This window comes from Sus scrofa, chromosome X (genome assembly GCF_054392235.1).
Source record: "Sus scrofa isolate SSC_HxYL_T2T_F1_AM1 chromosome X, Sscrofa_HxYL_maternal_Yorkshire_Landrace_v2.0, whole genome shotgun sequence".
In the NCBI taxonomy this organism is placed as follows: Eukaryota; Metazoa; Chordata; class Mammalia; order Artiodactyla; family Suidae; genus Sus; species Sus scrofa.
This window is the reverse complement of record NC_139401.1, coordinates 78,119,386-78,144,179: the sequence shown is the minus strand read 5'-3', so window position 1 is coordinate 78,144,179 and position 24,794 is coordinate 78,119,386. Positions and strand designations below refer to the sequence as shown.

At 34.9% G+C, this 24,794-nt stretch overlaps 1 protein-coding gene across 1 annotated transcript in view; it reads right to left on the bottom strand.

Annotated features, from left to right (window-relative positions):
- LOC146394677 (uncharacterized) overlaps positions 1–24,794 on the bottom strand; it is a 31,401-nt gene that overhangs the window by 1,605 nt on the left and 5,002 nt on the right. Inside the window, exons 2-3 of the mRNA XM_085008806.1 lie at positions 23,002–23,091; positions 5,192–7,821 (exon numbers count right to left, since the gene is read on the bottom strand). Coding sequence (XP_084864932.1) covers positions 5,192–7,821; positions 23,002–23,091 — 2,720 coding nt within the window. The remainder of the gene's footprint in view (positions 1–5,191; positions 7,822–23,001; positions 23,092–24,794) is intronic.

Here is a 24,794-nt window from a genome sequence, read left to right as displayed (position 1 = left end):
GAATATAGATTGTTCCCAACTTACTAAAAAAATCTGAATTCCAGAAATTCATTTATAATTCAGTTCTTTGTAATAAAAATGATTTTCTTATTAAAATCACTGTAAAGATTCAGGTGACTGTGGTTCCCAAAGCAACACAGAGGAAGTTATCTGGTGTGTGTGTGTGTGTGTGTGTGTGTGTGTGTGTGTGTGTAAAGGCTTTCTGTGAGAGGGTATAAAGGAGGTGACAGAGGATATATTAGGAGGTCAAGTTTCCAGAGTCAGCAACCAGGTTATACAGTGGGCTCAGAAGAGCTTGATAGCTTGGTTACTTTCTGAATAGAGTAAGAATATTAAGGGAGATAGAGTGAACTCAGAATGGGAAAACAGAAGCTAGTAGTGAATACGTGAGACTCTGTTAACATAGGGTGCTTGTATTTTTGGTATTTGCAACTTTGAAAAGTCTGCAATTTGTGTGTGTGTGTGTGTGTGTGTGAGAGAGAGAGAGAGAGAGAGAGAGAGAGAGAGAGAGAGAGAGAGAGAGAGAGAGAGAGAGGGAGAGAGAGATGAGATGGGGGAGGTAAGGAAGTATAAAGAAAAACATTCCTTTTACAAATGGACTTAGACCAGCCAGAACATATTGGGATTCAGTGATGTGATAAAATAAAGATTACTGTGATCATGTTTATTATTCCACAGTATCTCTTTGTCCATATAATGTTATTTCCTTTGCTTTCAACCTCCTATATACTCCTTTCTTACTGCTACCTTCTTATTTCTACTCTTCATTTTATTGAGGGAACTCTACTACACTGAGTCAATAGTATTTTTTTCCTATAAACATTCCACTTAATGAATCCAGGTATCTTTAGAAAGGGATTGGTTGGCATGACTTATGAGAGGCCAAAACCTAAATTTCTTACTTTCCTTGTTTAATCACTTTACATTTACTGTCTTTAGCATCCAATGCATCCAAACTCAGCCTTAAAAACTTTGGAAAATGTAGCCTATTACTAGTCCCTTTAAGGAGAAGATGGAATAAGTTCAGAAAAAGCTGCCTCAGTTTTTTTTTCAAACCTGGAAAACCATGGCAGATTACACCAATCCTGCAACTGTCAAATATACAATATATACACTTGTATCATTATAACAAATATTTCTGGAATTTAAAATTCCAGTGAAACCTTTTTGAGAATAAAATATCTTTTTAGCCAATTATTTAAGATTGATGATGTTGAATGACATGTTGTCTTAAAATTTTCCTGATGTCGTCTCTACCACTATTTGGACTCAAGTTGATTTGGCCTGGTTTTCTCTATCTGCCTAGATATGAAACTGTTGCTACATTTAAGGGGGCTGGGACAAAACCTTTGAGCCATTAGGGAAAATATATGATTCTGAAATTCTTCCAGAAAGGTCACTGGCAAAGATTTTCTGCAATAACGGGCAGTAACAAAGTTCTCTGAGCTTGGGGCAACTGGTTCTCCTTTGGATTGTTTGCTGGAGTCACTGTAGGTTTAAGGTTGGCTCAGAAAACTACTCATGATGTAGATAAAGAGAGGAGGCTGGATTAAATCTGAGACCTTGATCTTTAGTAGATTAACCATCATTTTCTCCCAAATTATTCAGAGAAAAACAGAGCGTTCACACTGTTAGCAGGAGGAACTTTTTGATTTGCTTAGAATTATTTAGTTACATCCAATTCAAGATCTTTTACTACTTCATTCCAAAAGGAGATTCCAACTCAGTTAACTCTATCTCAGTTGAACACATTCAGGACTCTAACCTATCTGACAAGGACTCCAGCAATAGAATACCATGGAAGCATGTCAATATTATGAAGAAATATGATCAAATTGATATATAAAGGAGTGGTTTCATGAAAAAAAGTTTGCTGCACAGATGGTCTCATTAAGGTAGCTTAACAATGAACAGACATTGAGTAAATTGCCAGTATTTTGGGGTAGGAGATGATACTGTTGTATTTTAGACTGAAAATCCCTAGAAAACATGTCTTGCACTATAACAAACAGAGCATATTCTGAAAAAAAGCTTGGAATAGAAAAATCTATTTATCTGTATTTAAACAAATTTAACTAAGAAGCTGTTATGCAAGATGTTACTTCGATTATTTTGAGTATTGGATACTATATTTACCTAACTAAAGATTGGCTTAGTTAATATTTATTTCAATGAATATTAAGCAGAAGAATTAAACTTATTCATGTATGCTCATGGCTATATGAATGGGAAGGAAATGATATACTAAGTGGACCTTTGACCACTTCAGTCAATCTTCCTTTTAAAGACATTATACTGCAAGTTTAGCCTCTCTTGAACCAAGACTTCCTCAAATATTCAAGATCCTTATAAACAAAAGCATTTTTGTTGGTTCATTTTTGAAGCAATTACTAAAGGTATTAATTTAAGAGAACTTTGGTGCAAAAAGTATAACATTTGATTGGTATATTCAAGCATATGTTGCTAGGAAGGCCTATAAAACTCTATATTCACAAAACTCATTATAATAGACTATAGCATATGAAAATTTTTCTTCAATGCCACTATTAAATCATCTTTGTTCTTTAAAAAATCTACCATAAGTTAGAAATGCCACTTCTTTGCATGACCCTAATGCAATTCTTCTCAAGTACATTGGGACCTGTCAAGGATGTAAGCCAATTAAATCCTTCAGCAAGTTTTACTTATAATATAAATATATATATATATGAATATTATATGAATAAAAGATATTTTCACAGTTTAACTTTAAGAAAGATAGACTATTAATTTTTTCTCTTTTATATGGGACCAAATTATTTTGGAGAATTGGAAATAACTTCTAGATAACTTATTAAATGACTGTAAGCTCTTAATAACATAGTTCTGACACCACTATCCATGGAATTCAATGATAACCTTCACAAAAAGAAGGATAATTTTTTGGTTATTTCTGAAAAATGCTGTCCAGAATAATAACCCCCACACACATATTTCTAACTACTTTAATATATTGGTGACATGTGATCTGAACATCCAAAATGTTTTAACCATTCTGGAAACTCAGTGAGATGCCATTTTATTTGTCTTCATATAGTTTCTACATTCAAACATTCACTTGCTTCATTATTAAGATTTCTTACTAAGAAAAGCATGCTTCAAGAATTTTAAAGGACACTATTTTTTCACTTAGTCCATATATTTTTAAAGCCTTCTGTACTATTTAATTATTAAAAGCCTAATGAGGGAATGAATGAAGATGGTATGAATGGCCTGATTGTATGTTCTGATCTTGTTAGTTGTTTGGTTAACTTATAGTTGGTGAAAAAAGTTTTATTCCTTTTAAAGTGAGCTCCTCTCACTTCTTAAATTACTTGAATGGGGAAAGCACCTCTGGTAACCCCATTATGGTTGTTTGTGATGGAAATATGGACAAGGATGTAATAAACCACGAACATGTGGAAATACCAATGCCCTAAGGGAAAACAAACATCCATTCTTCCAGAAAAATACTTCATTAGTGAAGGCATGCAAAATACATAGTTTCTCAAGCTATTAATGAATGTATTTTGAAGTTTATCCATCTCCAGTGAAAATAAAGTGGTTGTATTTATTTCCATTACTTAGTCATAGTCAGAAGATCAGAATGTATGTACCCAGAGCACAGTATTTTTATGACTGATAGTATATTAAAAACTATTTTTATCATTATGTTTTTGGGAAATCAAATTCCTTCAATTTGAAAAATTTGATTTTTTTTGGGGGGAGTACCCTACTTTGTCTTTAGTTTTCACCTAAAATCAACATAACATGTTTTTCCAACTTAGGAAACATAGCTCTTAGATTCTATGTTTTGAAATGCAAAATGTTAGCTACATTCCTTAAATAGTAAGCTAAAACTTATTATAACTATATTTTCATTTAGCTAGGTTCACCAAAGCCATAAACTAAAACGTATTTTAAATGCTTTCATACTACTGCAAAAGTTCATTTGTGAAACGAACTGGGGAAAATGTCTTTTTTCTAATGCTAAGTCTTGTATCTGAGCAATATTATTTTTATTACTTATTACTGTCTGACATTACCCTTATGTTTACTTAAAGAGAAGCTATAAAATCATACTAAGCAATTGCAACAGTTTCCTGGGAGGTATGGTCTCTTGGGAAAATCACAAAATTTGTTCTCTATTAAAGTAAAAGTGTTAAGGAGATACTAATTTTGTACTTTCATTTTGGTTATAAGAATATATGCCTTATTTTAAATATAAAATTACATTCACTTACACATTCTACTAGAAAGCAATTATTTCAAATTATACATTTATGAACACAGACACTACAATCCACCTTGTATTGCAAGGTGACATGGTAGCACAAAAATAAAAATCATTATAAAAAAACAAAACAAAACAAATTAAGTTTATTTGTTTGACATGTCTAATGAAGTATCATAAGGCTCAAATTCAATGCATACCAACTTAATTATGTCTCAATGATGTTAAAGTATCATCAAAAAGAATATTACTTGTTGCTGTTAAAAATAGCTTATCAAACAGCAATCTTTGTGTATCCAATTCAGAGTGCTAGAAGAAACATTAGATAAATACTTCTTAAAATATAATTTTAATTATTTTCAGGAGAAAAAAGATAAATCAAATTTTAAGTAAAAAATAGCAATGGTTTGGGGTTCTTTGCTCCTTAATTTCATGTCATCAAAGTAATTTAAATTTTATTTAAATGGGAGATTAGAATATCATGGCTATTCTGATAACTTCATAAAATGGGATTTTTGAGAGATAGTTGTTTTAAAATGTCTTGATCCATGGTATTTAGAGTTCACGTAACTTTATTCTCTTTCTGCACAAAAAGGGAAAGAACTGACACTAGGACATTTACAAGTGAAAAGGTAAAACACTATTGGGTTGTCTGTGATTAGATTTACATTTATAAATTATGCAACCTCTGATAGAGTAGTAGATGAGCCAGTCAAAGTGCTCTTTTGCCATTCACCAACTGTATAGCAGATGGATCTTTCGAGTGGAGAACCATATTGCTAGCTACAGGGTCAAAGGAGAAGTAATACTGGACACTCCGTCTCCTTGCTTCCATGGCATGCATATCCAAGTAAATTAAAAAATTCTGTTCAATAGCATAACACCCTGGATTATATGAAATGTTAGAAAACATTAAAATATGCATTTATAAAAACTTACCTTAAAAAATTGATTCACAGCACCTGATGGTATGGCAAACTTCACAACATCTGGAGGTTCAGCTTCTACTATAATATCAAAACTAGGGAGTGGAATATTTGAATTGGAGTGAAAGTTTAAACTGGCAGGGTCCTTGATACCAATAGGATTCTGGACCTCAGAGAAATCTTTTAAAAATCCAGATTCCTCAGTATCAAGGACATCCTTGGAGTCAGTGGCATGCTTTAAACTAGCAGAGTCCATGGAACCAGCATAATCATTGAGGCAGGCACCAAATTTGTGGTCGTCAAAAACTGCATAATTTCTATCAAGCTTAGATGGATTGGAAAATTTATGGGTGGTCAACTTTTCAGGAGTTGAAATATAGTTAGTGCCCACAAAAATAATTGGGTCATTACCACAAACAATATTAAGAATAGAGGAACTGGAATTGATTTCCAATTCAGGCTCAGAGATATTATTAATATTTCTGGTACTAGTAGAATTACAAACATTATGAGTATTTATGGAATCATAAGTGGGGTTGATGACAAAGTTTGAGCCAATAACATGAGTAAATCTGGGGTCGTGGTTAGTGTCTGAGGCACAGCTGGTGCCAGTAGTATAGGTAGGGCTAATAGTACTAATGCAACTAGTGGTGTTACTGGTGTCAATGACATTGAGCGTGCTAGCTGTAGAGCTGATACTGGCAGCAAAGCTATTTCTGGTAATATAGTTGGGACTGACTGCAAAGTTAGAACCTACTGCATGAGTAAATCCTGGGACATAGTCAAGGTTTGAACCACAGTTTGGGATAGCTGTATAGTTGTGGCCAGCAGCACTGATTGGTTTTGTTTCATGGATGGAATCAGCATCCTTGTCAGGACTGAGAGCAGCATTGTGACTAGTAGCATTACTAGGCCTGGAGTTATAGTTAGAGTAAGGTTCTTTTTTAAGGTCAGGACTATTACTGGGTCTGGGGCTATAGTTGTTTGGGACAGAGCTATTATTGAGGTCAAGGCCATTGATGCTGGGGCCAGAGCCATTGTTGCTGGATCCAGGGCTCCTGGGAATTGGTCTTATATTTTGTAGTCCAGGGCCATTATTCTGGAGGTAAGAACCACTGATGTTAGGGCTAGGTCCATTGTTATTGGGACCAGGTCCATTATTGAGGGCAGTGTCACTGCTTGAACTAGTGCTGAGGTCAGCACCATTGCTGGAACCAGAAGTGTAGTCCAGGCCAGTTCCATTTTGGAGCCCAGAGGTGTAGTTGGGATTGGTGCCATTGTCAGAGTCAGCAGTACAGTCCTGATTAACACCGTTGTCTAGGCCAGAGACATTGTCTGAAATGTTGGTGTGTTTGTCCTCCTCAGAATCAGTGCTATATTTGATGTTAGCATCATTGTTAGTGATATTATAATTGTTAGAGTCAGGTTCACTGTTGGAATCAGTTCCATTGTTAGAGTTATCATTACAGTTAGAATCAGCTCCATTTGCAGGGTCAGCATCACCACTGGCATCAGACCCATTGTTTGTGCCTGCATCATTTTCAGCATTGCTATCTTTTGGATCAGTGTCATCAGGGTCAGATCTATCTTTGGGATCTTTCTTATCTTTGGCGATGTTTTCATCTTCAGGGTCTGTTTCATCTTTATGATCTTCCTCATCTTCAGAGTCTGTCTCATCTTCATGGTCTGTGTCATCTTTGACAAGAGGCTTATCTTTGACATTGGCCTTATCTTTGAGATTGCCAGTACTGGTCAGTTTAGTCTCATCATCAAGATTGGTATCGTTTTCAAATTTGGCAGTAAGGTTAAACTTGCCCCTGCTTTCAAGACCAGAAGTGCTGCTGGTATTGATTACATTGTCTGGGCCAGAGGTACTACGGTGGTCCATGTTATTTTGAGGATTCATGGGGAAGGTACGGGTAATGGTAGAGCCCATGAGATTTTGGAGAGCTGAGCAACTTTCATAATGTAAATATGAGGTTGAACCCAAGGAATATTTAGAATCCTTCCAGTGTAGAGGGCAGCGGATGCCCACAGGATGCTTAGGATCCAAGGATCGAGATAAAGGGTAGTCCCGAGAAGTCTTTCGGTGTCTAATAGATTTGGGGCTCAGAGAATATTTAGAATCCAAGGATATTTGGAGATGTAAAGGACAGTCAGGGTCTGAATCATCATCAGTATTCATGAGACACTTATGAAAAGAAGAATTACTGATTCCTACAAAACATTTGGAACATGCTTGAGCCCCAGTGTCCAAAGTGTATATGTTATTTCTGTGGGTATTGGGGTGTACAGAAGACCAAGAGCTCAGGGAGGTGGGGTGGTAGACAGGTGTTGAAACTTCAGAGGTGTAATCTTCAGCACTTATTAGATGAATAGGATTCATTTCAGACCTGGAACTCTGAAATATCTGTTGGTATCTATAGCCTGTGTGACAACTCTTACAGACAGAAATTTTGTGGCTGGCATTTTTGTGATGCTTGTTATCCACGAAAGTGTTTGGATCTATAAAAAGGTTGTGGCTGTGCTTTTCCTTTAACTTTTTTCGTGAGTTTTGCTTGTCACTGAGAGTTGGAGCTACCTCTTTGAATCTCACAGTCTTGTCATCACTTGGGTATCTCACAAGTTGAATTCTAGAAATTACTAGAGGAGGAAGAGAAAAATATAAGCAAGAATAATAAAAAAAATTAACTTTGACAAACACAACACAAATTACACACACGAGTCTGTGTGGAGGAAAAAATGTCATTTCCTTCAATAGGTTTCTGCTATTGGATATTTCAAAAGGAAGCCATGATCCTACATTTTCTGCCCAGTAGGTGTCATCCTGAGCTTATTAAGACAAAGAAAAAAAAAAAAAAAAAGAACCATGCTCACTTATCTTAGAATTTTACACTCTTCATAGAATTAAATCCTTAGATGGTAATTCATTAAACAGGAATTCATCAGCATCATGTGGCCAAAATAAAACTTGTTTTTTATAGATTGCTTACTACAGATCTGTATTATTTTTTCATTTTGCTTTTTAGAAATATCAGCAATTTATTTTTTTCCTAGAATATAATCCCTATAGTTTATACAATCTCTGGGTTTGGGGACTAAAATTTCCTTGGGCTTGATATGTCAAGATGGAAAATTTCCTGATATTAAATGTATTATCAAGAATCAATTTTCTGGAGTTCCCGTTGTGGTGCAGTGGAAATGAATCTGACTAGTATCCAGGAGGATGCAGGTTTGATCCCTGGCCTCACTCAGGGGGTTGGGGACCTGGTGTTGCCATGAGCTGTGGTATAGGTGGCAAACGTGACTTGGATCATGCATTGATGTGGCTATGGCATAGGCTGGCAGCTGTAGTTCCGATTTCGACCCCTAGCTTGAGAACTGCTGCAGGTGTGGCCACAAAAAGAAAAAAAAAAAAAGAATCAATTTTCTGTAACTATCAAAAACTCACTGGCACATGATTCTGGAAATTTAGACATTTACCAATATCTTAGCTTTAAAATTGAACAAAAAGTTCAGCAATTGTCACTATGGAATAAACTTGTTTTCCAGGTAAATAGGCAGAAATAAAATAAATATCAACATGATTTGATTTTAAAAACAGAAGACGTCTTTCTACCATTCTTTCAGATCCTAAAAACATTTCCCCATGTTTTGGCATCCAACACAGTATTATACTTGGGAAAGAGTCTAAGAATGCTGGGTAGTACTTGCCATTTAGAAATTGACAGTGACTTTTATTTTTTAATATTTTAATTAAAAAAATTAAATTGTTATTTCCCCAATACAATTTTGTTTTCTACTGTACAGCATGGTGACCCAATTACACATACATGTATACATTCTTTTTTCTCCCATAGTCATGCTTCATCATAAGTGACTAGACATAGTTCTCAGTGCTACACAGCAGGATCTCATTGCTAATCCATTCCAAAAGCAATAGTTTGCATCTATTAACTCCAAGCTCCCAATCCATCCCACTCCCTCCCCCAACCCCTTGGCAATCACAGGTCTATTCTCCAAGCCCATGATTTTCTTTTCTGTGGAAAGGTTCCTTTGTGCCATATATTAGATTCCAGATATAAGTGATATCATATGGTATTTGTCTTTCTCTTTCTGACTTATTCACTCAGTATGAGAGTCTCTAGTTCTATCCATGTTGCTGCAAATGGCATTATTTTGTTCATTTTTATGGCTGAGTAGTATTCCATTGTGTATACATATCACATCTTCCTAATACAATCATCTGTCAATGGACATTTGGGTTGTTTGTATGTCCTGGCTATTGTGAATAGTGCTGCAATGAACATGGGGGTGCATGTGTCTTGTTCAAGGAAAGTTTTGTCTGGATATATGCCCAAGAGTGTGGTTGCTGGGTCATATGGTAGTTCTATGAATAGTTTTCTAAGGTATCTCCATACTGTTCTCCATAGTGGTTGTACCAGCTTCCATTCCCACTAACAGTACAGGAGTGTTCCCTTTTCTCCATAACCCCTCCAGCATTTGCTATTTGTGGATTTATTAATGATGGCCATTCTGATTGGTGTGAGGTGGTATCTCATGGTAGTTTTGATGTGCATTTCTCTAATAATTAGGGATGTTGACTCAACCCAAAAACTACTTAAACTGATCAACAAATTCAGCAAAGTAGCAGGATATAAGATAAACATTTAGAAGTCAGTTACATTTCTGTATACTAACAATGAAATATTAGAAAAGGAATACAAAAATACAATACGTTTTAAAATTGTACCCCCCAAAAGTCAAATACCTGGGAATACACCTGATCAAGGAGGTAAAGGACTTATATGCTAAGAACTATAAAACTATAATCAAAGAAATTAAAGAAGATGTAAAGAAATGGAAAGATATTCCATGTTCCTGGGTTGGAAAAATTAATATTGTAAAAATGGCCATACTATCCAAAGTGATCTACAGATTCAATGCAATCCCTATCAAATTACCCAAGACATTTTTCACAGAACTAGAACAAACAATCCAAATATTTATATGGAACCACAAAAGACCCACAATTGCCAAAGCAATTCTAAAGAACAAAAACCAAGCAGGAGGCATAACTCTCCCAGATATTACGCAATATTACAAAGCCACAGTCATCAAAACAGTGTGGTACTGATACCAAAACAGACATATAGACCAATGGAACAGAATAGAGAACACAGAAATAAACCCTGACACGGTCAATTAATCTTTGACAAGGGAGGCAAGAACATAAAGTGGGAAAAAGAAAGTCACTTCAGCAAGTATTGCTGGAAAACCTGGACAGCTGCATGCAAATCAATGAAACTAGAACACATCCTCACACCATGCATGAAAATAAACTCAAAATGGCTGAAAGACTTAAATATAGGACAAGACACCATCAAACTCCTGGAAGAAAACATAGGCAAAACATTCTCTGACATCAAGCTTACAAATGTTTTCTCAGGTCAGTCTCCCAAAGCAACAGAAATAAAGGTAAATATAAACCAACAGGACCTAATCAAACTGACAGTGTCTTTCAATACAGAAGGAGATAGGTTTTCTCATCCAATATTTCTTGAAGTCATCTAGAATTCTTAAGATAAAATTTTAATTGGACACTCATAATCTTTAGACATTTATAAAGAGACAGCTTTATGTAGGTCCATTCTGAAAGTATTCAATAGGTATGATATATATGATGGGCCTGCTATGAAATATTTAAAATGTATAGCCCTCATAGATTTATTTATAATAAAAGGAGCTCTTATTCTTATAAATGCATGAAGTTATTATGTTGCCTCTGATGGCATTCAGTGGTGCTCACATAATGTTAAATAGTGTGAACCATATGTTTATGCTTTATGGTAAATACTAGAAGCACAAATAAAAATCAATATATTGCTATTATTATAAATTAGTGACAAAGGCTTACAGCCTGACAACAACAAAAAAGTGATATATTTTGGCTATTTGTTAGATAGACTCTTTCACATTCAAAATAATAGTGGACTACAGAATAGTTATAAACATTATGGCTGGAAAACAAATTGACATATATGGGTATTGAAGGTGTACTGAGTTCTTAAACTCAATGAAAAAATACTGCTAGAAAAAGGGCACAACAAGTATAAGGTTTTGTATTACTAAACTGGAAAATATCTTGTGATTAGGAATGAGGCACAACACTAAGAGTGAGAAAAAAAGGAGACAGTAGTATTTGTGCTACTCTATAGATGAATTATAACCAAGAAAGCATCACTCATTTAATAATCCTGAAGATGTATTTATGATTTCCAAAAGCAAATGAATATATTCACATGCAAAAGATAAAATAGAGCCTCTGTAATGACCAATTTATTTCTACATGATGATCTGTTCCTGCAGAGCCTGGTGAGCTACAGCACACACAATGTATAGGGTGCATAGTGTATATCACTATCAGAGGTAATCTAAAGTCTTATTCTTTTTACAACCTTTAGAGGAGGGTATAAAAATGAACATATGACAACAAAGTAGAATCAGTGACATTTTTCAGAGAAGAATAGCTATTTCTATGTGATTTAGAGAACTCAATACTGTATGTTAGAGAACTTTTTTTTATTTAATGATTTTTATTGTTTTCTATTATAGATGGTTTACAGTGTTCTGTCAATTTTCTACTGTACAGCAAGTTGACCCAGCCACACATAGATATATACATTCTTTTTTCTCACAATATCATGCTCCATCATAAGTGACTAGATATAGTTCCCAGTGCTATACAGCAGGATCTCATTGCTTATCCATTCCAAAGGCAATAGTTTGCATCTATTAACCCCAAATTCCCAGTTTTCAGTCAGGCAACTTGCTTTTGAGAACTGGTTCTGCCATATATTAGTTATGATTTGAGCAAGTTAAACAACATTCACAAGTCATAGCACCTTCAACTCTAAAACAATTATAATAATATGTAATTTAAAGTTGTTGTGAGAGTTAAATGAGATATACAATATGTAAGACATTTCTACCCTCCAAAGAGTATAATACTGTTGGGACTGCTGGGCTATTTTTCCCCCTTGTTAACTTTATATTCTTATTGTCTAGTACTCAGTTTTGCATTATTTTGTTAACTCTCCTAATTCTCTGAAAGTCAGGAAGGACATGATTGTTCAACTTTAAGAATACAATTTTGTGTGTTTTGATTTACATATATATATTTAAAATACTATTGTTCCAAGTTCAACTGCTATTTTCCCCACACTCTTTCATAGGGCAAAATTAAGCTTATCATAAAATATTTTGTTACTAGAAATTGTATTTATTTGAATATAATTTAATGAAATAGCAAAAACAAACTATGGGCATGTGGCTAATGCAGATTTCTGCAAAGCAACAAGTACATTAATTACTAATAACTTAAATGTTAGGTAATTGCTACTCATGTCATTAACTTTGGAAAAAAAGACTTGAATTCACATGAAAAGAGATGATTGTATTTTTCTTGGGTTGATGAAAATATTAAGTCACTATCTAGGCAAAGCAATAAAGAGAAAAACTGGAAAAAAAAGGTGTTTGCTAATTTCAATGTCATTTAGAAATGGGGTTAAATATTAAAATTGAAGATAATCTTAGTAAAAAGACAGCAATACTTTTACTATATGTTGTTCCATTCCCCAAATTTCCATTATTATCAATTTTTTAAAAACATGTTTTAATAAAACATCAATAAGCATATATTTTTATTATAATAGCAATCAGAACATTTGCATAATTGTTTTGATTTTTTTGTTGCTGTTACTGATGAACTTTTAAAATATACTACTTTGAGGAGGTAGCCAAGATGGCAGAGTAGGAATATCCTGAATTAACTCCTCCCACTGGCACATCAGAATTACAACTATCATTGCATTACATTATTATGATAACAGAGTGACTGTCTATGAGAACAACGAAGACTAGCAGAAGTGATTTTCCACAACTAAAGACATGAAGAAGTAATCACAATGAGATGGGTAGGAAAGGCAACCCCAAGGCTGTCAACTGAAAAATGGGGGGAATATCACAATTTCAGAGGTTCTCCCCAAGGAGTGAATGGCCCAAGACCTATATTTAACTCCCCAGCCTGGGGTTCCTACACTGGGAAGATGATGCCCTAGAATGTCTGGCTTTGAAAATAAGAGAGGTTTATGTTGGGAGAGCTTATGATTATAGGAAAACAGAGACTCTCCACTTAAAGGGTATTTCCAAAACCTCACATGCTCCAAGTTCCAGCTCAGAGGCAGTAGCTTGAAAAGAGCCTCGGTCAGATGCACTTGCTAATATTGGAGAGTCTCTCAAAGAGACTGGAGGCAACTGGGACTACCTCAGAGGACAGAGATGCTGGCAATAATAATTTTGAGGAGATCCTTTTACTGAGATAACATCAACATTGGAAAGTACCACTTTGAAATCCTGCCTCTAGTCTATTAGCACTGGGAACCTAGCCTTACATACAAGTGGGCCCACATCAAGCCCATGCCCCTCACCCAAGTCTGTGAAGACAGCTTTGCAGAGACATAGCCCCATTCTCCAGTAGGCTAACACCGTTCCAAAGCCCCTCTAGGCTGTACAAATAGCTATGTGGAAACCTGGCCTCACCTACCAATGGGCCAGCAGTAGCCCTGAATTTCCCATCCCAGGCTGCTCAGCATTGGAAGCCACACTTCCTTCTAGCATGCCTGTACCCACTGCAAGAGCCACAATCTTGTAGCCAAACAGCCCAGGGGTCAGCTCAATCTACTGGTTTGCCCGCTTAGTCAGCCCTGCCACAAGAGAGGGGCACACACTGCCCACATGGGGGACACCTCCAGAATATATAGTCCTGATGCTCAGAGGGAGCTTGCTGCTGGGCCCCCAGGATGTCTCCTATACAAGGCCGCTTCTTCAGGATTGGAAAACATAACCAACCTAACTAAAACATAGAAATAAACCCAGAATTGGGCAAAATGAGGAGACAGACAAATATGTTCCAATGGAAGGCACAAGATATAACCTCAGAAAAAGAACTAAATGAAGGTGGACAACCTACTATATAAATTGCTCAAGGTAATGATCATATGTTGCTCACCAAACTCAGAAGAATAGGTGAACAAAGTAAGACTTTCAACAAAGTAATAGGTAAAGATGAACCAAACAGTGGTGAAGAATACAATAACTGAAATAAAAAATATACTAGAAGGAATCAACAATAGATTAGATGATACAGAGGAACAGATCAGGAAACTGAAACACAGAATAGTGGAAATTGTTCAAGCCAAACAGAAAAAGAAAATAAATTTAAAGGACAGTAGTTTAAGAGACCTTTGGGACATCAGGGATACTAACATTCACATTAGATGAGTCCTAAAAGAAGTGAGAGAGAAAGAGGCAGAGAACTTACTTGAGGAAGTTAATAGCTGTAAACTTCCCTACCTGGCAAAGGAAACAGATATCCAGGTCCAAGAAGTACATAGAGTACTAAATAAGTTCACCTTATTATTAAGATGCATTATAATCAAAATGTTAAACATGAAAGATAAAGAGTAAAGAGAGAATCTTAAAAGTAGCAAGATAAAAGCAAGAGATATGTACAGGCGAACTCCCATAAGACTAAGAGCTGAAACTGTATGAGGGTTCGCTTTTCTACACATCTTCAATAACACTTGTTATTTCTTAACTTTCTTTTTCTTTTCTGGTCACCCTGTGGCATATGGAGTTCCCAGGCTAGAGATCAGATCTGAGTTGCAGTTGTTACCTACGCCACAGCTGTGGCAATGCTAAATCATTTTACCCACTGTGCTGGGCCAAGGATCAAACCTGCATCCTGGTGCTGCAGAGATGTCAGCTATCCCATTGTGCCACAGCAGGAACGCCTCTTATCTTTTTGATTACAGACATTCTGACGGGTGTGAAGTGATAGCTCGTTGTGAATTTGATTTGCCTTTCCCTGATGTGGAGCAATGTTGCATGTATCTGTACCTGTTAGCCATTTGTATGCCTCCTTTGGAAAAATGCCTATTCAGTCTTTGACCATTTTTTGGCCCACTTTTAATCAGGATTATTTGTTTTTTGCTATTGAATTGCATGAGCTCCTTATATATTTTGGATATTAACTTCATATCAGATATGATTTGTAAGTATTTTCTCCCATTCCACAGGTGGCCTTTTCATATTGTTGATTGTTTCTTTTGCTGTGCAAAATCTGTTCAGTTTGATGTAGATCTACTTTAACTTTGCTTTTAATATTTGTTCTCTTGGTGTCATATCCAAAAAAGAAAAAAAAAAATCATTGCCAAAACCAATATCAGTAAGCTTCCCCCTGCATTTTCTTCTAGGGTTTTTATGTTTAAAGACTTTTAAGTATTTATTTTAATTTATTTTGAGTTAATTTTTGTGAGTGGTGTAAGACAGGGGTCTAATTTCATTCTTTTGGATAAGTATAGAAAATTTTCCCAACACCATTTATTGAAGATAGTTTCTTTTCCCTACTGAGTATTTTGTGCTTCCCTTTTCAAATATTAGTTGAACATATATGCATGCATTTATTTCTGGGATCTTTGACTCTGTTCCATTGCTCTATATGTCGGTTTTTATGTCAGTACTATGCTGTTTTGACTATTCTTGCTTATAATATAGTTTGAAATCAGGACATGTGATGCCTCCAGCTTTGATCTTCTTTCCTAAGATTGTTTTGGTTATTCAAAATCTTTTATTCCATACAAATTTTGATATTTTTTTATTTCTGTGAGAAATGTCATTGGACTTTTTATAAAAATTGCACTGAAAAAAAAAAAAAAAAAAAAAAAAGAGTTCCCATCGGGATGCAGCAGAAACGAATCCGACTAGGAACCATGAGGCTGCGGGTTCGATCCCTGGGCTCACTCAGGGAGCTGTGGTATAGGTTGCAGACGCGGCTCAGATCTGGAGTTGCTGTGGCTCTGGCGTAGGCCAGCGGCAACAGCTCCAATTAGACCCCTAGCCTGGGAACCTCCATATGTCATGGGTGTGGCCCTAAAAAGACAAAAGACAAAAAAATTGCACTGACTCTATAGCCGGCTTTGGGCAATATAGACATTTTAACATTAGTAATTCTTCCATCCATGAACTTGGAATATAGTTATTTGTGTTGTCTTCGGTTTGTTCCATCAATATCTTATAGTTTTCAGCATACACAACTTTATCTCACTCAAATTAATTTCTATTTGTTTTTGATGCTATTGTAAATGGGATTGCTTTCTTTAGTTTTTAGATATTTTGTTGTTAGTGCATAGAAATACAACTGCGTTTTTGTATGCTGACTTTATATCCTGCAACTTTGCTGAATTTGTTTATTAGCTCTAAAAGGATTTTTAGTGAGGATTTTCTATATTTAAGAAATCTTCATATCATCTGCTCACAGATACAATTTTGCTTTTTGCTTGCAATTTGAACATCTTTTATTTATTTTTGTTGCCTATTTGCTCTGGCTAGGATTTCATATGTTGAATAGAAGTAGTGAGAGTAAGCCTACTTTTTCCTGATCTTAGGGGAATAGCTCTCAGCTTATTACCACTGAATATGTTAGGTGGGGGGTTGTTGTGTATGTCCTTTATAATGTTGAGGTATACTTCTTTTAAGTTTTTTTAAGGTTTTAATCATGAAAGCATGTTGTATTTCAGATTTTTCTGCATCTGTTGAGATGATTTCATCTATCATTCTATTAATATGGTGTACACATTTATTAATTTGTATTGAACTATCCTTGCAGCCAAAGGACAAATCCCAATTGGTCATGAGGTATAATCCTTTTAATGTGTTGTTGAATTCAGTTTGCTAATATTTTGTAGAGAAATTTTACATCTGTAGGCATCAGGAATATTTATCTGTAGATTTCTTGTAGTGTCCTTATCTTGCTTTGGTATCTGAGTAACATTGGCTTTGTAAAATGATTTGAAAGTGTTCCTGTTCAAATTTTTAGAAGTATGTGAGAAAGATTGGTATTATCTATTCTTTAAATGGGTGGTTGAATTAATCAGTTGTGGCATCTGGTTCTGGAGTTTTCTGTGTTGGAAGTTTTTTGATTACTGATTCAATCTCTTTACTTGTTATTGGTCTATTTATATTTTCTATTTTTTCCTGATTTAGACTTGGTAGGTAGTATGTTTCTAGAAATTCATCCATTTCTTCTAGGTTATGTAATTGTTCATAGTAGCTCTTATGAGCCTATGTATTTCTGTAGTATTAGCTATAATGTCTCATGTTATTTTTGATGTTGAGTCTTTTTTTTTTCTTTGCATATGTAGGTAAATATTTGTCAATTTTGTTTTTCTTTTTGCAAGTCAAGTTATTTGTTTTGTTAAGTTTTTGGTCTTTTTTTATGGTCTCCATTTCATTTGTTTCTCCTCTGATCTTTTCTATTCTCTTCCTTCTGCTAACTTTGGGCTCTTCATTTTTCTAGTTCCTTTAGTTGTAAAGTCAAATTATTTATTTGAAGTTTATTTCTGCTAGCATATACCTTTATTGCTATAACCTTTCCCCTCACAATTACTTTTGAAGCATCACATAAGTTTGGGTATGCTGTGTTTCCATTTTCTTTTGTTTCAAGATATTTAATGATTTCACTTTGGATTTTTCTTTGGCCAATTGGTTGTTAATCATTGTGTTATTTAACTTTCACACAAAGTGAATTTTCTAATTTTTCTTTTGTTACTGATTTCTAGTTACATATCATTTTATTTGGAAAAGATAGTTGATTTGGTTTTATTCTTAAATTTTCTAAAATTTGTTTTATGACCTAACAATGTATCCTGAAGAATGTTCCATATGCTCTTAAGAAGAATGTATATTCTGCTGCTGTTGAATGTTCTATATATGTCAGATAGGTCCACTTAGTGTAAAGTATAGGTCAAGTCCAGTGTTTTCTTATTGATTTGCTGTCTGAATCATCTATCCATTACTAAAAGTGGAGTGCTAAAATCCACTCCACTATTATAGTATTTTATCTATTTTTCCTTCAGTTCTGTTAGTATTTGATTAAAATATTTAGGTGCTCTAATGATGAGTATATATAAATTTTCAATTGTTATATCATGATGAATTGACGCCTTTATCATTATATAATGACTTTCATTGTCTTTTGTTCTAGGTGTTAAAGTCTATTTTGTCTGATATAAGTATAGCTACCCTTGTTCTTTTGCATGCAATATATTTTTATATCCCTTCTATTTTCAGTTGATGTGTATCCTTAAAGCTGAAGTGAATCTCTGACAGGTAATTTGTAGGGTCTTGATTTTTAATAATTCAGCCATTTTATCTCATGATAATTTAATCCATTTACATTAAAGTAATCATTAGTATGTAAGTACTTACTAATGTCATCTTGTTGTTTTCTGAGTGTTCTTAGTTCCTTTGTTCCTTTTTTCTTCTCTTGCTGTCTTTCTTTGTGAATTGATGATTTTCTACAGTGGTGTGCTTTGATTCCCTTCTCTTTATCTTTTGTATATGAACTGTAGGATTTTGCTTTGTGGTAATTAGGAGGGGCTTATATAAACCTCTTACAGGGAGTTCCCATCTTGGTACAGCGGAAATGAATCTGACTAGGAACCATGAGGTTGTGGGTTCGATTCCTGGCCTTGCTCAGTGGGTTCAGGATCTGGCCTTGCCATGAACTCTGGTGTAGGTCACAGATGTGGCTCGGGTCCTGTGTTGCTGTGGCTGTAGCGTAGGCCAGTGGCTGTGGCATAGGCCGGCAGCTGTCGGTCCGATTGGACCCCTAGCCTGGGAACCTCCATATACTGTGGATTTGACCCTAAAAAAAGCAAAAAAAAAAAAACCCACAAAAAAACCTCTTACAGATATTAGTCTATTTTAAGCTGCAAACAACTTAAACTGCATACAAAATCTCTTCCCTTTTATTATTCCTCCCACATTTTATATTTTTGTTGTCATAATTTATCATTTTAAATTTATATCCTTTAACAAATTATTGCATCTATAGTAGTTTAATAATTTTTCCTTTAACTTTTATAATAGAGTTAAGTGATTAATCTACCACCATATTACAGTATTGGTGTATTCAGATTTTGACTGTATACTTACATTGTGTGATTTATATTTTCATATGTTTTCAGGTTAATTAGTGTCCTTTCATTTCAGTTTGAAAAATTCATTTCAGTATTTCTTGTAAGGCAGGTCTAGCAGTGATGAACTCGTTCAGCTTTTGTTTGTATGGAAAAGTCTTTATCTCTTCTTCATTTCTTTTTTTTAACTTTTATTTTTATTTATTTATTTATTTATTTATTTATTTATTTTTGCTTTTTAGGGCTTCACCCATGGCATATAGATATTCCCAAGCTAGTGGGTTAATTGGATCTACAGCTGTCAGCCTACACCACAGCTCATGGCAATACTGGATCCCTGACCCATTGAGTGAGGCTGGGGATCAAACCCACATCCTCAAGTATACTAGACAGATTTGTTTCTGCTATACCACAACTGGAACTCCTCTTCTTCATTGGGCTTAATTACTGAGAGATTATTGGTGATGTCATGTGTCCTTGATTTTTCATGTTCCTTGCAGTTATGAGCATTTGAAGGAGCAGTCACCATCTCCAGTCTTTACTTACTGGCTTTTGGAGATAAATACCTTCAGTGGTTAACTCTGCTAGGGATTCTGAAGCTTTTTTCAGATCTTTTCCATGGGTATGCCCACTCCACACTTCTTGTTCACGCCTGGGGGGAGTCTTAAGATTGTATGCCTTCTTTTGATTATACAGAGTCAGGCTGGGTACTCATAGCCTCTCATTTGCTTTTTTTAAGGCAATGCTGAATGCTATAGTATGTGTGCTTTATACCAATCACACAGAGTTGGGCCAGCTTTCTGCACACATGCACTAACTATCTGCAAAGGCTTGCTCTCTTGCCACTCTCAGGGGTTCACAGAGGGAACTGACCATGGAGGATGGTGATATGCTTCTTAATTTAATTAATCTCTTTTATCATTTGTATTTAGTGTTTTATAAAGCCCATTTAACTAGTTCTTCATTTCAAATTTTGTATATTTTATTTCAAGAGTTTTCACTTGGTTGTTTTTTTTCTCATAATTTCCATTGTTCTGATGAAATTCTCCATCCTATAACACAGGAGTTTGCAAACTATGGCCCATGGCCTGTATTTTATGGCTTGCATGCTTAGAACTGCATTTACATTTTAAAGGGGTGCAAAAATTAAGTAATATGCAACAGAAGCCTACAAAGTCTAAAATATTCACTATCTGGCTATCTATAGAAAAGACTATTTTCCAAGTCTTTCTTTTCTTTTCTTTTTAGCACTGCACCTGTAGCATATGAACGTTCCCAGGCTAAGGGTCAAATCAGAGACCCAGCTACACCCAGAGCCATAGCAATATGGGATCTGAGCAGCATCTGCAACCTATGTTGTAGCTTATGGCAATGCCAGATTCTTAGCCCACTGAGCAAGGCCGGGGCTTGAACTCACATCCCCAGGGACACTCTGTTGGGTTCTTAACTCACTGAGGCACAATGGGAACTCCGAATTCCTTCTTAACTAATCAATTAATCTTTAATCTCTTATATTTATAAATTATAACTGTAATTTAAATATTATTTTCTACTAACTCTAATATCTGGCTCTTCAGTTTATCTGCACTTCTTGACTCTTTTAACCTTGCTATTTTTCTATATTGTTTTGTTTCTTCACTTCTAATTTTTGACTACATCTTTGATATTATGTATAAAATTCTTTCTAAAAGAAAATTAGAGATTAAATAATGTTTTCCCCTAAGAAAGTACAAGCCCCTTCCCTTCCTCTTTTAAACTGCTAGTGTGAAGGGCTAATTATTTATTTTTCTTCTGGGATTAATTGATATCTGGATTGGGTTATAGCTTTAATTCGTTTTAGTTCAATACTAGTTTCAAATGTTTCAAGGCGAGGATCATATTCTTTCCTCCAGCAGTGCATGGTATCTAAGCATTCATGAGGCTTTGGAGGTCTTTGTGTATTGCAATACAACTACCAAATTTCTTTGCCAGCAGTGGTCTCTATCTACTCTCTAGCTCTCATCCTGGCTTTCTGTGCCACCAGATATACCTCTCCGCCTTCTTACCCTACCCAACTTCTAAAGCTCTATACACTTGTATAAAGCCCTATTAAGAAGAACTGTAGGGTGGCAAGAGTTTCTTTTCTATATGAGGCGCCTTTGGTTTTCTATTTGTCCTGCCAGCCCAGAAATAGTATTAAAATTTCAGTTGCTTTATCTCTATTTACAAATATATGTTACTTTGTAGGGTTCACTCTTTATAGTGGCTTAAAAGGTATGTCAACAAATTATTTGCCACTTAATTATCTCCTTTGAGAGTGTCTAGGAATTAGTGACTTGATTCTACTAAATAAATTGTGGCAGAATTTATGGTATGTCACTTCTCAATTAGGTTAGAAAAAGGGTGCAGTTTCTTTCCTGGGCCTCTCTCTCTTATGAATTACTTATTCTGGTGGAATCTGGCTGCTATATTGTAAGACAATTCAAGGAAGAGAGATCATATGCTGTGTTGTGAAGACATTTACACAGATTATGGGGAGGTTTACATGAGTAAACATGGAAGCAGACCTTCCCTATTCAACTCTGGGTAACAGTCTGGCTGCAGCTTCCTGAGAGACCCAGAGCCAGAACCATCCTAATAAGCCACTCCTTGATTGATAACCCACAGAAATTGTGAGATTAGAAATGTTTATTTTTATAAGGCGCTAAATTTGGCATAATTTTTAGATAGCAATAGGTAACTAACACACTTCTCCATTATGGGTGCCTTCAAAGGTTAAATTGCTGTGGGTCTTGCCACTGGTAAGGGTTTGGCTCTCTTTGGAAATTAGTTCATATAGATTACTTTGCATTGTCAACTCACTGATTTGTTTAAAATAATGTTTTTGTAGTTAATCTACAAGCAATCCTCAAGCAATTAAACATCGAGTAACTACATGACCCAGTAACTCCACTCTTAGGTATATATCCAAGAGAGAAATGAAAACATACCTTTATGTACACAAATGTTCAGAGCATCATTATTCATAATAGCCAAAATATGTAACTAACTTATGTCCATCAACTGTGAAATATATAAACAAAATGCAGTATATCCATACAATGGAATATTAGTTAAAAAAGGAATGAAGTAATGGTGCATACTACAATATGGATTCACCTTGAAAACATTCTACTAATTGAATGACTGGGTCATGTATTACATGATCCCATTTATATGAAATGTCCAGGAATGAGAAATCTATAACTAGTTAAAGTAGATCAGTGGATTTTTAGGGCTAGGGGGAATGGGAAGGGGAGACAGATGATAGCTATAGGGTACAGTGTTACTTCTTATGGTGACAAAAATGTTCCAAAATTGTTGTTATGGTTTAATATACTTAAAATCACTGAATTGTGTAGTTTAATGGATAAATTATATGTCAGTAAAGCTATTAAAATAACACTATGGGCACTGAAAATCTAATGAATGAGCTTTCTTGGTAACATTTCATACATGTCCTAATTTGGTTGTGGATGAAGTAAATGAGTTTTGTGTGACTCCAATGGGAGAGGACTCTTAGAACCTTGTACCTAGTTTCTGTAGACTTAAATCCGTATACCTTTTCCTTTCATTAATTTTATTTTATTTTGTATCATTTCACTGTAATATATCATAGCTTTGAGTACTATTGTGTGCTGAGTCCAGAGATTCATTGGACCTGGATACTGTCTTAGTGATTCCTGATACAAGCTCTGATTTGAATTTTTCCAAATATTGACAGAAAATATAAAATCCTTAGGCAATTTCTATTGAATATACTCACTTCTGTTATCAATTTGTTGCACAAAGTGCTGTTCTTCAGTTTCCTTTCCTTGTCCACATGCAGGTGACAGGAAAATAGGCCTCCAAAAACCTATGAACATATTAAGTAGACTCAATTATTTTCCACTTCCTAACAAAATAAGATTGTAGAAAGTAAAAATTTTTATTATATAATTCTTCAGTGAAAACAATATTTCTGATAATACCATTTTTCTTCAAAAATATCTATTCATATTAGTGATATTCTTTCCAAATTTCATGGAGTTTATTAAAGCAATAATAAAAATTATGTTAAAATATACTAGTATACACTGGTGATATAATTTCCCCAGATATTCAACAAATCATCAGCTAATTCTCTCTAAAAAAGTTTGTAGCCAGCTCTTGTCCTAATTAGTGTAATATTGAGTATAAAATTGGCTAACTAGCATCCACTAGGATGACTGCTAACAAAAACACACACACAAAAGTGCTGGTGAGAATGCGGAGAAATTAGAATACTTATGCACTGTTGGTGAGTATGTAAATGGTGCAGCCATTATAGAAAACAGTATGGCAGTTCCTCAAAAAAATTTTTAAAAAAGAAATTACTTTATGATCCAACAATTCTGCTTATGAGTATATCCCAAAAGAATTGAGAGCAAAATCTTGTAGAAATTATCTCAAGTATCTTCTCTGACCACAACGCCATGAAATTAGAAATCAACCATGGGAAAAGAAATGAGAAAAAACCTACTCCATGGAGACTAAACAACATGCTACTAAAAAACCAATGTGGGTCAATGAGGAAATCAAGAAGGAAATTAAAAAATACCTTGAAACAAATGATAATGAAGACACAACCTCTCAAAATCTATGGGATGCTGCGAAAGCAGTGCTCAGAGGGAAATTTATAGCAATACAGGCCTTTCTCAAAAAAGAAGAAAGATCCCAAATTGACAACTTAAGCCTCCACCTAAACGAACTAGCAAAAGAAGAACAAAAAAGACCTAAAGTCAGCAGAAGGAAGGAAATTATAAAGATCAAAGAAGAAATCAATAAAATAGAGACTCAAAAAAGCAATAGAGAAAATTAATAAAACCAAGAGCTGGTTCTTTGAAAAGATAAAAAAAATTGACAAACCTCTGGCCAGACTCACTAAAAAGAGGAGAGAAAGAACTCAAATAAACAAAATTATAAATGAAAAAAGAGAAATCACAACAGATACTGCAGAAATAAAAAAAACCATAAGAGAATACTATGAACAACTATATGGCAACAAACAAATTTGACAATCTGGAAGAAATGGACAATTTTCTAGAATCTTCCAGCCTGCCAAAACTGAATCAAGAAGAAACAGACCAACTGAACTGACCCATCACTAGAAATGCAATTGAAGAGGTCATAAAAACACTCCCTACAAATAAAAGTCCAGGACCAGATGGCTTCACAGGCAAATTCTATCAAACGTATAAAGAGGATCTGGTGGCCATCCTCCTTAAACTTTTTCAAGAGGTTGAACAAGAAGGAATACTCCCAAAGACATTCTATAATGCCACCATCACCCTAATTCCAAAACCCTAATTCCAAAACCAGACAGAAATACCACCAAAAAAGAAAACTATTGTCCAATATCATTGATGAATATAGATGCAAAAATTCTCAACAAAATCTTAGCCAACCGAATCCAACAACATATCAAAAAAATCATACACAAGGACCAGTTGGGATACATCCAAGGTGCACAAGGATGGTTCAACCTACACAAATCAATCAACATCATACACCACATTCACAAAAGAAAAGTCAAAAATC